We start from the raw sequence: 13695 nt of genomic DNA, 5'->3' as shown, positions 1-13695 counted from the left end.
ATTACCAAACAATAATGATGAGGCAGCTCGCCCCGTGAGACCTCAGCAACAGCAATTTAAACTATGCATTCTCATTAAACTCTAAATTATAACTCAGCTCTGTGTTGCAGGGGTTATGAGATTCAAGGTGCAGACGTTAAATCTTTCCTCCCAAAACATAAACACTATAGCCAGTACAAGTTTGATATAAAAGTCTCTAATCTACCTTTAAAACAACAGCAGTAGTAAAGAATAAAAAACTATTTTAAGAATAAAAAATTGGGCTTCCCTGGTGGCGCAGTGGTTGAGAGTCCGCCTGCCGATGCAGGGGACACGGGTTCGTGCCCCGGTCCGGGAAGATCCCACATGCTGCGGAGCAGCTGGGCCCGTGAGCCATGGCCGCTGAGCCTGTGCGTCCAGAGCCTGTGCTCCGCAATGGGAGAGGCCACAACAGTGAGAGGCCCGCGTAAAGCAAAAAAAAAAAAAAAAGAATAAAAAATTAAGGTGGAATTAGTCCCGTTAACACGCCTTAGGTTTATGTAGGTGTTTTCAGAAAGTTCTAGGCACAACACTCTTACAGATGGGTGTGACTGCATTAAACATCACAATGGACATGTAATTAGGGAAGAAACTGTGCCCTTTTTGTTATTGTTGCCGTTTGTTTTGTCTTTTTAAATGCTGGTTACTGAATATGCTTTTCCCACTGCTATTTTAAGAGGCCTTACAGAGGCATTCCTATTAGAGGGTGCTAAGCAGAGTTATTATCAACTGGCTTGGCCGTGAGAAAGTTTTGAAAACAAATTAATTTCTAACCTCTTTGAGAACAGCTCTCTTTTAATGCGGGTTATTTTAGCAATTGGTTAAATTAAGTCAATTTAGAAGATTTACAATCCCCGATCCCAATGTAAACAGTTGGGATAACAGCTGTCTTCCTGATCAATTTGAAAGTTTTTAGTGGGCTGATCTTCCAAACTGAATAGACATTAAAATGTGTGTGTGTCCTAGATTACATGGAAATTTGCTTCATGCACAATCAAGTTATCAGTTAGCCCTGCCACATCAAGCTGCAACTGTCATATACAATTTTCAAACTTAAGAAAATAACACTTCTAAATAAAGTGTAATTTATGACTTGTACTCTGAAGTCCAGAATTATTAGGAAATATGCCATGACGTTTCAGAAATGCTTGCCATTATCTATTTCCTTGAACGTGAAAAAGAATGCAATCAGGAAAAAACGATAAAGACGTTGTCAAACCTGAAATCCCGTGAACTAGCTCCCAACCCTAGAATTCTGTACACAAACAGCCCAGCACCATGTCCCCTGCCTACTCCCATTCCTAGGAAAAGGTTCCAATAAGTGACAGCCTTGGCCACACTTGAACTGTCACCAGGAAAACCACAGCTGCTCCCCAAACAGTTGCACCAACAGGGGTGACAGGAAGTCTCTGTCCTCCAAACCACCTGTAACAGGGATGGGCAAGGAACTTACTTTCTTAGAAGGCCACATGCACCTGGGGATGTTTGTTCATTACGTTAACAGTGGCCTTTAGCCAGGGTGCAAAGTGGCAGTTGTGGGTAAAGCCCTATTTCCAAGCTGACAATAATTCTTCCCTGGGGTAGACAGGGAGGACCATGGTACACTCTTCCTTGATTGCACAAGCAGCTTTTTCTCCTAGAGCAAATGACAGACCAACAAAAAAGGAGAAAATATGCTGCTGTTTCTATCTTCTGCCAGCCTGAAATCAAGCTCCGAGCAGACGTCTGCGACGCTCTGGTTCCCCAGGTCTAGCATACTTCCCCAAGCCTGGTCAAATGTTTCGTGGGCAGCCAGCTGCACAGAGGCCCCATGTCCCTCTCCGTCTTAGCCACTGGCGACCTCACACACATCACCTCAAATGAACAGAGGACAACTCCCAAAAGAGAGAACAGTGGACCCTGGGCGGGGCGGGGGGGTGGAGAGGAGAACCACATCCCCAAACTTCTCCATCAAGCCTCCAAACTCCAGCCTCCACCTTCCTCCAACACGCCCGAAGGGCTCCTGCACTAGGAAGCTGGGTCAAGCTAGTTCCTTAAAATGCAGACGCAGGCCGCCGCGTACCTGACTCGGTTTCCTATGCTGTAAAGCGGCATCTTTCCCCCACGAGCCAACTGAACGTGCCGATCCGTAGGGCGTTTGGAAATATGTGAGAACACACGTCTCCCGTTACTGCCCCCACAGGTGAAATGCTTCCTTTGAGGGGACTTTTAATGGGACAGGTGCGGGCTACCTTGAATGCGCAGACTTCCAGCGAGGCAGGGCGTCCCCCATCCCCTGTAGGCAGGGAGAGTCTCAGGCCACGCCCCGCACAGAGGCGCCCCCGGACCACAGCCTGGCGAGACCCGAGGCCGAGCAGCGCCCCCGACTCCGGCCTCCCCCGGGACCCCACCCCAGGCCCGGCGCCCCGCGGAAACCTGCGCCGCCGCCGCCGCCTCCTCACCTGCCGCGGCCGCCTGCCCGGCCCGCACCTGGGAGGGGAGGGGTGGGGAGGGGCCGGATCCGGGCCGCGGACGGCTCAGGCAGGGGGGCTGTGGGCTGAGCCGCGCCGGCGTCTCCGGGGCTGAGGGGCACCCGGGAGCGGTCGCGACATCCTCACAGGCGGCCCCAGGAAGTTGGCCCCCCCGCCCCATCCCCGGCCTCCCGGCCCGGTCGCTCCCGCCCCTCGCGCGGTCCCGCTCCCGGCGCGGCCCCGCCCCCTCGGGAGCGCGCCTCCGCTCCTGCCGCTCCCGAGCCACCATAGAGACGGGCGAGCCGCGCGGCGGGCTAGAGCGTAGCCACCGCGCGCGCCCCCTGGCGGAGCCCAGCGGCGGGAGGCGGAGACCGCCGAGCCTGAGACCGGGCTAGGCGTCGGTACCCCGGTGTGAGGGCGTCCGCTGCTCCTCGTTGCCTTGGTTACCGAACTCTGCACGAGGAGCTGAAGGGTCCAGATCCGTGGTGCAGATTGGTGACACTGAGCGAGCCCCATAATATCTCAGAACTCGTTTCAAAATAAGTTTCAAAGTTTCCTCACTTTCATATCCCATTGTTCCTCACAACAATGGCTATCAGCAGGTGATGGTCCCCAAAATTACCATGAAAGAAGCCCAGGCCCACCAGAGTTCACTAGCTTATTCAAGGTCCCATAGTTGGAAAGTATTAGAAGCCAGATCTGGAGGACATCAAAATCCACGTTTGTCCCATTCATTCAATGGCACCTCCCACTCCAGCATTTCCCAGTCTAAGCCCCCAGAGTTAGCTAGTTTCACCTTAAGAAAGTGAGGAAACTGCTAAGAGGAAGGCCCTGGTAGAATGAAGATGACTGTGTGGAGGAGCCCACCCAGCCATTCATCAGCTAGCTGTGTACCTTTCACCTAGCTGTGTGTCTTATTTCTGAAAGGTCTTTGTGACCTGTGATTAAGGCACATCATTCCCCACCCAGTCTCTCCTTCTCTTGATGTTAATTATTATCATAGAAAGTTAATAGGTCCAGAGCAAGGGATGGGGTGAGGCCCAGAGATGTCTTTTTGTAAGCTTAGTTCTTAAGCTGAGTGCTCAGTTCCGAAAGGGAGTGCACTTAAGCCACTGCTTGGCCTAATAATTGGTGTCAGAATTCATGATATCCTTGTGGATTTTTTCTGGGCCCTCTGGTCCATATTACAGCTAAATCATTGGAACGCTGCTCAATAATGTGCACGTCGCTAAAGCGAGGAGGGCTCAGAGCTGCGTTTACCCACACTCCTCCTTTCTCCACCTTTAGTATTATCACCATCACTATTTTTCATCTTTATCGTGCCCTTCCACAGAGGCACTCAATAATGTACCCATTGTGCAAGTAATCTGAAATCCTTTTCAGCAAGCAATAGTATTTAGTAATAATAAAACACTAGTTTGTCTACCAAGTGACATATTTATAGGAGCTGTTTACGTTGATGTATTTTTATTATTTCTACTCATTTGCTAAGTACTTTCCAATACATATTTATGAAGCACATGCCTTTCCCCAAACAGCAGTGAAAAAATAAATCATATTATTTCTTTTATTAGTAGCAGCGTAGCTTGTAAGTCCTAGAGCCCTGATTTTTTTTACTTTTGGCAAGAGCATGAGAAATTAATGGTGACTGAGCACCTACTATGTGTCAGACTCTGTGAAAGGCACTTTACATAAATTATCTGTTTAATTCCCCTGAGGCATATATTTTACCAATAAGGAAAAGGTAATTTCCCTGCAACATACATTTTACCAACAAGACAAAGGCATTACCTTGTCCAAGTAATTCAGCCAGAAAGGACCCAGCAGGGTTTTGAACCTAGATTTTCCCGATTCCAAAATCCCAAATCATCATTCTACTTCACCAGCTCTTAAACTCTCCGGACCTAATAAATTTTGCAAAATATAAAGTATTCCTTTCTGAGAGAGGTTGTGTAGGTTATCCCAGAATGGAACAGGAAGTGATAAATGGACACAGGATGCTAACCCCAATTTTTCTATCGGAGGTTATTCTCCGAGGAAATTATTCCCTAAGAAATCAGTGGTAGGGTGTTTCCGGTACAAGAGTTCGACTCATACCTGGAGACAGTACTGGCTACAAAGTTTTCAGGGCACAGTGCAAACGTGGGACCCTTGTTCAAAAAGTATTAAGAATTTCAGGATGGCAACCGGGGCATTAAACTAAGCACCAGGCTCTGGGCAACTGCACTGGTCACACTTGAACCCAGCCTTGCCTGAACAGGACGCTGTCACTAGTTTCTCTAAGGCATCCTAAGCTTTTCAATGATGTGAAATAGAGTGCCTATTATTAATATTGGATGCTATTCCACAAGATAGTATGGAAAAACCTGAAAGAACTTTTTGGCCAACCCAATATATGGCTGGGGAATTATTTGGTGTTTTACATAAGCTATATGACCCTAAAGCAATTCTATGCAATATGTATTATTTTCCCCATTTCCCAGTGGCTGAAACTAAGGCTTAAAGAAGCTAATTCATCCAATGACATACAGTGTCAGACCTAAGACTAAGTTACATGAGATGAAAATCTTGCTCCTTGACTTTGTATACTTTTCAGCATACGCCCATTGTCTTCTGGCAAAACCCAGGCTTATATTGAGACTATTACAGCCAGAAACTAAAGAGGCAGCAAAGAGCTAGGATTCAAAGCCTACTCATGGATTCAAGCTTGTGCAGCAGCTGAAGTGCACTTGTACAGCTCTGGGATGCATGGACCTTCCACTGGCTGGGAGAGAGAATTCTACACGTCAAATGGAATGGCCAGTACCTGGCCTCCCTCTCCAGGATAGATAGGAAACACACTGAGGTCCTTACCTTCATAAAAGGTAACTACAGGGAAACTACAGCATCTTACTTAATGATAAAATACTGGAAACAGCTCACTAAAATCAGGAACAAGACAAGGAGGATGGCTATTGTTGCTTCTATTCAACTTAGCACCGGAAGTTAGTCTAGCCAGTGAAATAAGACAGGAAAACATGAGAGAAACATCTTTCTAAGGGTAAGCTTGGATGAATAATCTACCTAGCTCTAATTTAAGCTCCAAGCGTCACAGAGCCTTCTCCAATGCCCATCCCCAGCAACTGGACAGTTTTAACTCTCCCCAGTGCAACTCCATGCCAGAGCACAGTAAAACCTAGTTGGGATGTGCATCTAAATCCTTTACCTCCTGGGACGTCCCCCGCGGTCCAGTGGTTAAGACTCCGCACTTCCACGGCATGGGGAGGCGGGTTTAATCCCTGGTCGGGGAACTAAGATACTGCATGCCGTGCCAAAAAATAAAATAAAATAAATCCCTTACCTCCTGCTGGCTCCCATCTCAGGCACACACAGACCCTGTTGTTTTTCATTCAGCTTTATTTCCCCCCAAACCTCCGGTTCACCTTAATACCAACAATTATCTCCCTTCTTTGAGTGTTTGTCATTCTCTCCTAACTTCCCTACAGGAAATCGGAAAGAGCTGAGAAAGTAGATCTCTGATCCAGCTTTTACGGTGAACAAAGATAAAAAGAGGTTGGGATGGGTAGCCTTGGTTGCTATCAGGGCAAAATACAAAGAAAAAATTAATTGAAACATTCACATAGTCATAGCCGAAGGCAGCATGAGGATGGAAAGTAGGGTTTGGAATCAGACAGATTCAAGTTTGGGTTCTGGCGCTGCCCACTTATTAGCTTTATGTCCATAACCTCACTGGACTCCCATTTACTGTCTGGAAGATGGAAGGCTTTCTGAAGCTCTAAATGAGATGTGGACAAAGGGCCTAGGCACATGTGAGCCTCAATACACTTGCCTCCTGGACTTTGGCAGATACTAGCGGTTGCCCACCCAACGTCCAGCTCCTCCACGCACACTTCCTCCTTTCTAGTAGCATCCCCATTTTTTTTCTTTTTTTTTTTTTATGTGGTACGCGGGCCTCACTGTTGTGGCCTCTCCCATTGCGGAGCACAGGCTCTGGATGCGCAGGCTCAGCGGCCATGGCTCACGGGCCCAGCCACTCCGCGGCACGTGGGATCTTCCCGGACTGGGCCACGAACCCGTGTCCCCTGCATCGGCAGGCGGACTCTCAACCACTGCGCCACCAGGGAAGCCCTCTTTTTTTTTTTTTTAATAAATTTATTCATTTTTATTTTTGGCTGTGTTGGGTCTTCATTGCTGTATGCAGGCTTTCTCTAGTTGCGGCGAGCAGGGGCTACTCTTCGTTGCGGTGAGCGGGCTTCTCATTGCGGTGGCTTCTCTTGTCACGGAGCATGGGCTCTAGGCGCACAGGCTCAGTAGTTGTGGCTCGCGGGCCCTAGAGCACAGGCTCAGTCATTGTGGCACACAGGCTTTGTTGCTCCGCGGCATGTGGGATCTCCCCGGGCCAGGGCTTGAACCCGTGTCCCCTGCACTGGCAGGCGGATTCTTAACCAAGGCGTCACCAGGGAAGCCCAGAATGACTGCTTTGATGAGAATGAGCTTAAAGACAAAACCAACACAAAAGGAGAGCACAGCGGAAAGATGGAAAGGCCCCACGCCACTTGATGAGCCGCCAAATGAGCCAACCTTGGACGTTGTGTTACTAGAGATAACAGATGTTATTGTTTAAGGCTCTTTCAGCCAGGTTTCATTACTTGCAGTGGAGAGCAGCCACAATGATACATGGACCTTGAGCCTGAGAGTCTTTGGGAGTTCAAGTGCCTAACAACAGCCATCAAGTGGTAGCACATACCTAGTAGGGACTCAACATTAACGTTGTGTAATATCAGACCAAGGACATACAACAGTCCTCTGTAGAAGAATACGTAAAAAGACACTCTGGGGGGACCTCAATGACTAGATCATGTGAAAAACATTCCTGCGTTTCTCCTTTGCCTTTAAAATGCCTTAAAATCCACCCATTTGTATATCTAACAATTACCGAGCTCCCAGACTGTGGAAAGAGCAAAAGAAATATTAACGTGGGAGCCCTTCAAGGGGATCTTGGGCTCATGGGCAGACAGTAAGACAAGTCTGAGTGGTACAGGATTGTGATGTCTATCTAGACCCCAGCTGAGGCATAAAAAGAGGGAGGATGTCAGGGTGGGTGTGCAGGGAGGCAGACACGTAAGCCAAGGGAGCAAAAGGAACGGAACGTGGGCAGGAGGGCCAGCCCGGCCCCAAGCCTGTTAGGGGAGCCTCGCAGGGTGGCTGGCCTGGAGCGGAGTATGTGGGCTCAGCGTGAGGATGAGGTGAAGCCCCGGTCTGAGAGCAAGGCCAAGGAGGAAGCAAGCTGTGAGGGGCAAAGTCCTGCAGAAATGTCACGGGCTGGGCTGCAGTAGCAATGAATGGAGCGCCTTCCTGTGGCCAGAGAGGCTACCTCGGTGAGGCTGTGTGGCTGGAAGAAGTCCCCACTGAGCACAGAACTGTGCTGATCGGAAACTAAAGGCAACATGGACACAGAGTGCTGGCTGAGGAATCGAGAGTCCTGGGTTCCAGCCCCTGTTCTCTCACTGGGACTGTCATTTCTCCTCTTTGGGCCTGTTTCCTTCTTTGTTAAATGACAAGATGGGGCCTATGATCTTTACAGGCCTCTCAAACCACACTATCGTAGGGTCGAGTCAAGGACCAAGCAGGCGACACCATATATGGGAAATATGGCAGATCTGTCTGGGGCAGAGATGGTAACCAGCCTCCACCTTGAACGCCAGTTCCAACTGACTGTTTGTGGCTGCCTGGAGTGCCGTGTGGAGAAAAACTAAAACTGCAAAGCACTCTCTGAGCTCTGCCAAAAAGAATGCTTGATTGATTGGTGATGTCTGCGTGGGCTCAGGATGCCCAAATGGTACAAGTGACAGGAATGTGCCAGTCCCAGCTTAATGTTTTGTTTCCCACTAGGGTTGCAATTATGCGCCAACTGCTCCTGGTGTAAGGATGCTGAAGATTCGTTTCATCTGGGAGCCTGTGAAAGCAGCAGCGCCAGGGTTCCTCCTCCAGTCTGCAGCTTACCAAGCCTGTCCTCACTCAGGCAGATACCATCGGGCTGGTCTGCCACTTGTTCCCAGTCCTCCAGGCTTCTTGCTTTTATCCCTGCTGTGTTCATCACCTCTAAATGTCATGTCTTCGGCCTGTAACTCTGACCTCTCTTCCTGCAGCCAAGCAACTAATTAATTACATGACAGGCTCTCAAACCGAGAAAGGCAACCTTCCTTTAAAAATTGTGGTCAGTGAACAATCCTTTCTCTCCTTTGTCTTTTATTTCCTTCCCTGGTGTCCTCCTCCCCAGCCAGCCAGAGTTATAGCTTGCAGAGGGATGGCCACAGTGCCCGTAACAGACAGGGGGGTTATTTCATACACCAGGGCACCAGGCTGTGGTACAGCTGGCAGGAAGAGAGGGGTAATTATATTGCATGCTGGAGCCACCGGCAATGAATTTCTACATAAAGGACTAGATTTACCATGTATTATTTAAGCCAGTATCAGTTTTCCCAGCTGGCTCTATTTACTGTGCAAATTCTCCTCTGTCTGTTTATGGGCAAGGCCATGGTTCAGCACCTCTGGTTACTCGACACTGTGGAGGGGCCTCACAGGGCACCATGCACGTTGAACAAGTGGCTGGATTCATGGGGACCAGGTCACATCTTCCCTTCCTGTTAAATTATATTCCTGGGACTGCAGTGAGCTCCCAGTCTCACCTGGTCATGGTGATGCATGCAGGTTTGTGAAACCAAATGGGCAAGACGGAAAGAGGAATAACCATTCTTTGGGGCCTCACTAGGGGAAACTGAAAAACCACCTTCCTCGGGGAAAATGGATGGCTCTGGGGCTCAGAGAATTTCCTCTGTATGTTTTTAAGATCAGGACCTAGATAAAGAAGAGTTTTGCACTTACAAGGTTACTTCCACCTGGTAACTCAAAGAGAGAGTTAAGAGAAAGGGAGCCCCATCTTACAGATGGAAAAACAGAGGCAAAAAAAGAAGAAGAAGAAGGAGGGAAGCAAAGGCAAGCTAGAGGCCTCAGACTCGTTCACTGTGTTAGGATGGAGTGCAGTACGGCGATACACAGGGTTATCTGTCCAGGCACCAGCATGCCTCTTCAGAGACGCCCAAGACGCTGAATTCGGCACCTTCTGGAAACATACGTGGTAGACACAAGGGAGGAAAACCTGGTACCAGCATGAATTTCTGGGTCCTTCCACGGTAGCATCCTCTCTAGCCAGTAACACTGTGTTTCCAGAGAGAGGAGCTAAGGACTAAGATGTCTGCCCAGCCCGAGAGCTTCTCTGCAGCCCCGTTACCGTGCAGGAGGGTTTGTCCCAGTCAACAGCAAGTCACGTGTGATCTCCCTGTAATGTTGGGCTCTGCACTGGAGTCCCCCAGGTCCCAATGTCCACCATCTCCTGGAAACCTGTTGGCTGGAACAAGACAGGAGGGGAAGGTGAGTTTTTGAGTTGAGCAGCCCAAGTGGGTACCCTCTTTGGCTGCAGGGTCTCGGTATCCAGAAGTTCCTCGATGAGACATCTGTGGGCACAGAAGCCACCCTCAAGGGCCCAGATTCCTGGCTTTCCCCTGGGGCTGGCTCACCAGACGGGGAGATTTGGTCAGACACGCCATGCGCCAGCTGCCTGATGCTCCTGCACCTTGGCTGGTGTCCAGGAGAAGCCGGGTGCTGGGCACAAAGCTCCAGGAGCGTCCCAAGGCAGGTTTGAGCTGCCCGCTGTCCCTGTCTCGGGTCATGTGATTGGTCACCTGCGGCAGAAAGAATCAAAGGCTTATAGATCCGTAATGCTGGTACAGAGGACATCTGCTCCTATGGCTTCATTTTACAGATGGGAAAGCTGAGGCCTAGTACAGGGAAACGACTTCCCCAAGCTTCCATAATTTATCAACGGTCTGGAATCAGAACCCTGGACTCCTGACTTGCGCAGAGCTCTTGCCACTAAACCACAACGTCCCAGGCTTGATTCCAATAAAAGGTAACGGGGCATGTGTCTGGGAAAAGCAGTGCTGTCCGCTTAGGCCCACTACAACCCCAACGCAGCCATCGGGCATCCTGAGACCACGTGCACCCACCCCTTTGTGTCAGGGTGTGCATCTGTGTGTATACGTGGGAGGGGTTTTAGAAAGGGGGATCCTAATTTGGCCGGTCAACTCTACTCTGCCCAGGCTAGTCTCAGGTAAGCAACGCCAACCTCAGTGCATCCGCTTGAGGTTACTCCCTGCTCCCCACCCCACCTCTGGGCAGAGGTGTGGCTTGTTCATCATTGAATCCCTGCTGCCTAAGCCAGAGCCTGGAACATAGCAGGTGCTCACATACATCCTACAGTCTGGAGAGGGAGGCCTTGGGACCCAGTATAAGAACAAAAGGGACTTCCCAGGCGGCGCAGTGGTTAGGAATCCGCCTGCCAATGCAGGGGGACATGGGTTCACTCCCTGGTCCGGGAAGATCCCACATGCCGCAGAGTAACTAAGCCCAAGCGCCACAACTAATGAGCCTGTGCTCTAGGGCCCATAGGCCACAACTACTGAGCCCACGTGCTGCAACTACTGAAGCTCACGTGCCTAGAGCCCGTGCTCCACAGCAAGAGAAACCCACACACCACAAAAAAGAGCAGCCCCTGCTTGCTGCAACTAGAGAAAGCTCACGCGCAGCAACGAAGACCCAACGCAGCCAAAAAAAAAAGAAAGAACAAAAGAATAGAAGAACAAATCCCCTTATGCTGCTGGTAGGTGCACAAAAACTATAACCTTCCTGGCAACTTGGCAATGTCATATCTAGACATTTAAAAATATGTTTGTCCCTGACTCACTGATTATACTTTTAGGAGTTTGAGGAAATACGAGATATGTAAAGAGATTTAGGTATAAGGATGTTCACTGTAGTGTTTTTTTTTTTTTTTTTTTTTTAGATTTCAAAATTTCAACTGAATTTAATCTACCTAACTCATAGCAAGGTGGCTACTTTAGGAGGAGTGATCATTTCAAGGATATTTCTCTCCATTCCAGCTTCACTGTAGTTTTATTTAAAATAGAGAAGGGACTTCTTGATGGTCCAGTGGTTAAGACTCTGCCCTTCCACTACAGGGGGCACAGGTTCGATTCTTGGTCTAGGAACTAAGATCCCACATGCCTCGCAGCACAGCCCAAGAAATAAATAAAATAAAATAAAGTAAGATGGTGTAGTATAGTTGGCCCTTCGTATCTGTGGGTTCCGCATCCACAGATTCAACCAACTAAGCTCAAATCCACAGTTGGTTGAATCCACGGATGCAGAACCCACAGATAGGGAAGGCAAACTGTATTTACTGCCTGGTCCTTTAGAGGAAAGGTTTCCTGACCCCTGTAACATAGGTATTAAACAAAATAATACATAGCTGCTAAAACTGGCATTCTTAAAGAATCTATTAAAAGACATGGGAAATGGTGGTGTGTTTTTTGTTTTTAACAAGATTACAGTTTAGTTGGAAAGTTGGTTAAAAGTATATGTATATATGCAGAGAAAAAAGATTCTATGGAGGTATATAAAAATATTAATATGGTTTCTGTGGATGTGGAGATCGATTACAAATCTGACTCTTATATTTAACTATTTTTTACCCTCTTTTATGAGAAGCATGCAGACTTTTAAAAAACTACTCCATAAGCAGAAAAAGTTACTTTAAAAGCCAAAAGATCCCTTTCTATGAAGCTCTGGAAAAGGCAAAACTATTGGGACAGAAACCAGATCAGTGGTTGTCTGGGGCCGGAGGATCTTTCTGGGGTGACAGAAATATTCTGTATCTTGATTGCGGTGGGGTAACAAGGCTGGAGATGACTGTATCAAACTTCAAACAAGGAGAAGGTTACTCTGTATGAATTATACCTCAATAAAACTGACTTAAATAAAGTAAAAAGAAAAACAAGACTGTCCCTGATCCCTTGGCTATTTAAGGTCCGATCCCCTCCCAGTCTGGTGCTCTAGATGACCCAGGGAAGTTGGGCTATGGTCCTTTCCCAAAGGGCCACTTTGGGGGTTCAGAAGCTGCTCTTTAAGGGAAATAAAGAACTGTAACTAGAAAGAACATCTCCCCACTTGGTGAAGCCCAGGGACCAGAGTTAAGGCAAGGATGGCTGGCCAAGCCCACTTCCTCACCACCAGTGCCACGCTGAGGTCCCGGGCCAGAGTCTTCAGCTCTCGGCCCAGCTGCATCATCAAGGCCAAGCCTGGGGAAGAAAAAGCAGAGAGGGTGGGCAGCAGGTCATCGGGGACCAGGCTGGCCGGAGACAGGACTCCAGAGCCGGGAGGCAAGATCAAGACCCCAACCCTGGGCTCTGCCACACCACTCACCTTCCCTCTGCTGACCTCCCAGAAGTGGGGCGACCACCGCAGTGACCGAGTCCACAACCACCACCTTCAGAGTCCCTGAAGAGCTGCTCACCTGTGGGGTTGATGGGAAGCAGGTGCCATGAACCAGGTGGCCTCTAGGGGGCGACCATTACCAGACAAGCCTGCTCCTCTTCCAGAAACTGGTAAGAAATAACCTCCCCCACCCCAAATACAGCTGGGCATGTATGATGGAATTTCAGAAATGTCTTTTTTTCCCACCCTCATTTGTATGTATAACTGATTTTACTGAAGAATTGGGTGGAAAGAGAGAGTTTAAATCACAGGACATCACAGATACCCTAAAATAATTAAATTTGAGAAATCCCTGCTCAGATCCTATGGTCCCCTGGTCAGGAATTTTCTTAGTAGAATCTTTCTCCTTGTGGCCAGTCCCCCATCATCTTGTCAGGCTCCCTTTTCCCTCTCCTGCTTATGCCCCAAGTTCCTAACTTCCTTTGCTGAAGAGGTCAGCCTTCTCTTTACTTCAGTCTCTTTCCAGATTGTCCCTCTAGGGCCTAATCTTCCATATCTGAAAAGGTTCCAGGGGCTTCCCTGGTGGCGCAGGGGTTAGGAATCTGCCTGCCAAGGCAGGGGACACGGGTTCGAGCCCTGGTCTGGGAAGATCCCACATGCCGCGGAGCAACTAAGCCCATGTGCCACAATTACTGAGCCTGAAAGCCACAACTACTGAGCCCACGTGCCACAACTACTGAAGCCCATGTGCCTAGAGCCCATTCTCCATGACAAGAGAATCCACCGCAATGAGAAGTCTGTGCACCGCAATGAAGAGTAGCCCCCGCTCGCCGCAACTAGAGAGAGACCATGAGCAGCAACAAAGACCCAACACAGCCAAAAAAAAAAACTTTCC

The 13695-nt window shown here is 48.8% G+C and overlaps 2 protein-coding genes across 4 annotated transcripts in view; both read right to left on the bottom strand.

Moving 5' to 3' along the window:
- RFFL (ring finger and FYVE like domain containing E3 ubiquitin protein ligase) overlaps positions 1-2663 on the bottom strand; it is a 68989-nt gene extending 66326 nt beyond the window's left edge. Inside the window, exon 1 of one of the 3 annotated variants that reach the window (XM_081218453.1) lies at positions 2460-2663. In XM_081218453.1, coding sequence (XP_081074579.1) covers positions 2460-2649 — 190 coding nt within the window. In that variant the 5' untranslated portion in view covers positions 2650-2663. Of the gene's footprint in view, positions 1-2080; positions 2205-2249; positions 2336-2459 lie in introns of those variants that run through there. The other 2 variants (XM_081218457.1, XM_081218460.1) reach the window with 2 other exon arrangements.
- A 1299-nt stretch (positions 2664-3962) lies between these two features.
- The window catches only part of RAD51D (RAD51 paralog D), a 21136-nt gene continuing 11403 nt past the window's right edge, over positions 3963-13695 (bottom strand). The window contains exons 7-10 of the mRNA XM_081218440.1: positions 12789-12879; positions 12594-12664; positions 10046-10210; positions 3963-9876 (exon numbers count right to left, since the gene is read on the bottom strand). Coding sequence (XP_081074566.1) covers positions 9793-9876; positions 10046-10210; positions 12594-12664; positions 12789-12879 — 411 coding nt within the window. The 3' untranslated portion in view covers positions 3963-9792. The remainder of the gene's footprint in view (positions 9877-10045; positions 10211-12593; positions 12665-12788; positions 12880-13695) is intronic.

Source organism: Mesoplodon bidens, assembly GCF_964165515.1.
Source record: "Mesoplodon bidens genome assembly, chromosome: 19".
Classification (NCBI taxonomy): domain Eukaryota; kingdom Metazoa; phylum Chordata; class Mammalia; order Artiodactyla; family Ziphiidae; genus Mesoplodon; species Mesoplodon bidens.
This window is presented reverse-complemented; position numbering and strand designations above follow the sequence as displayed.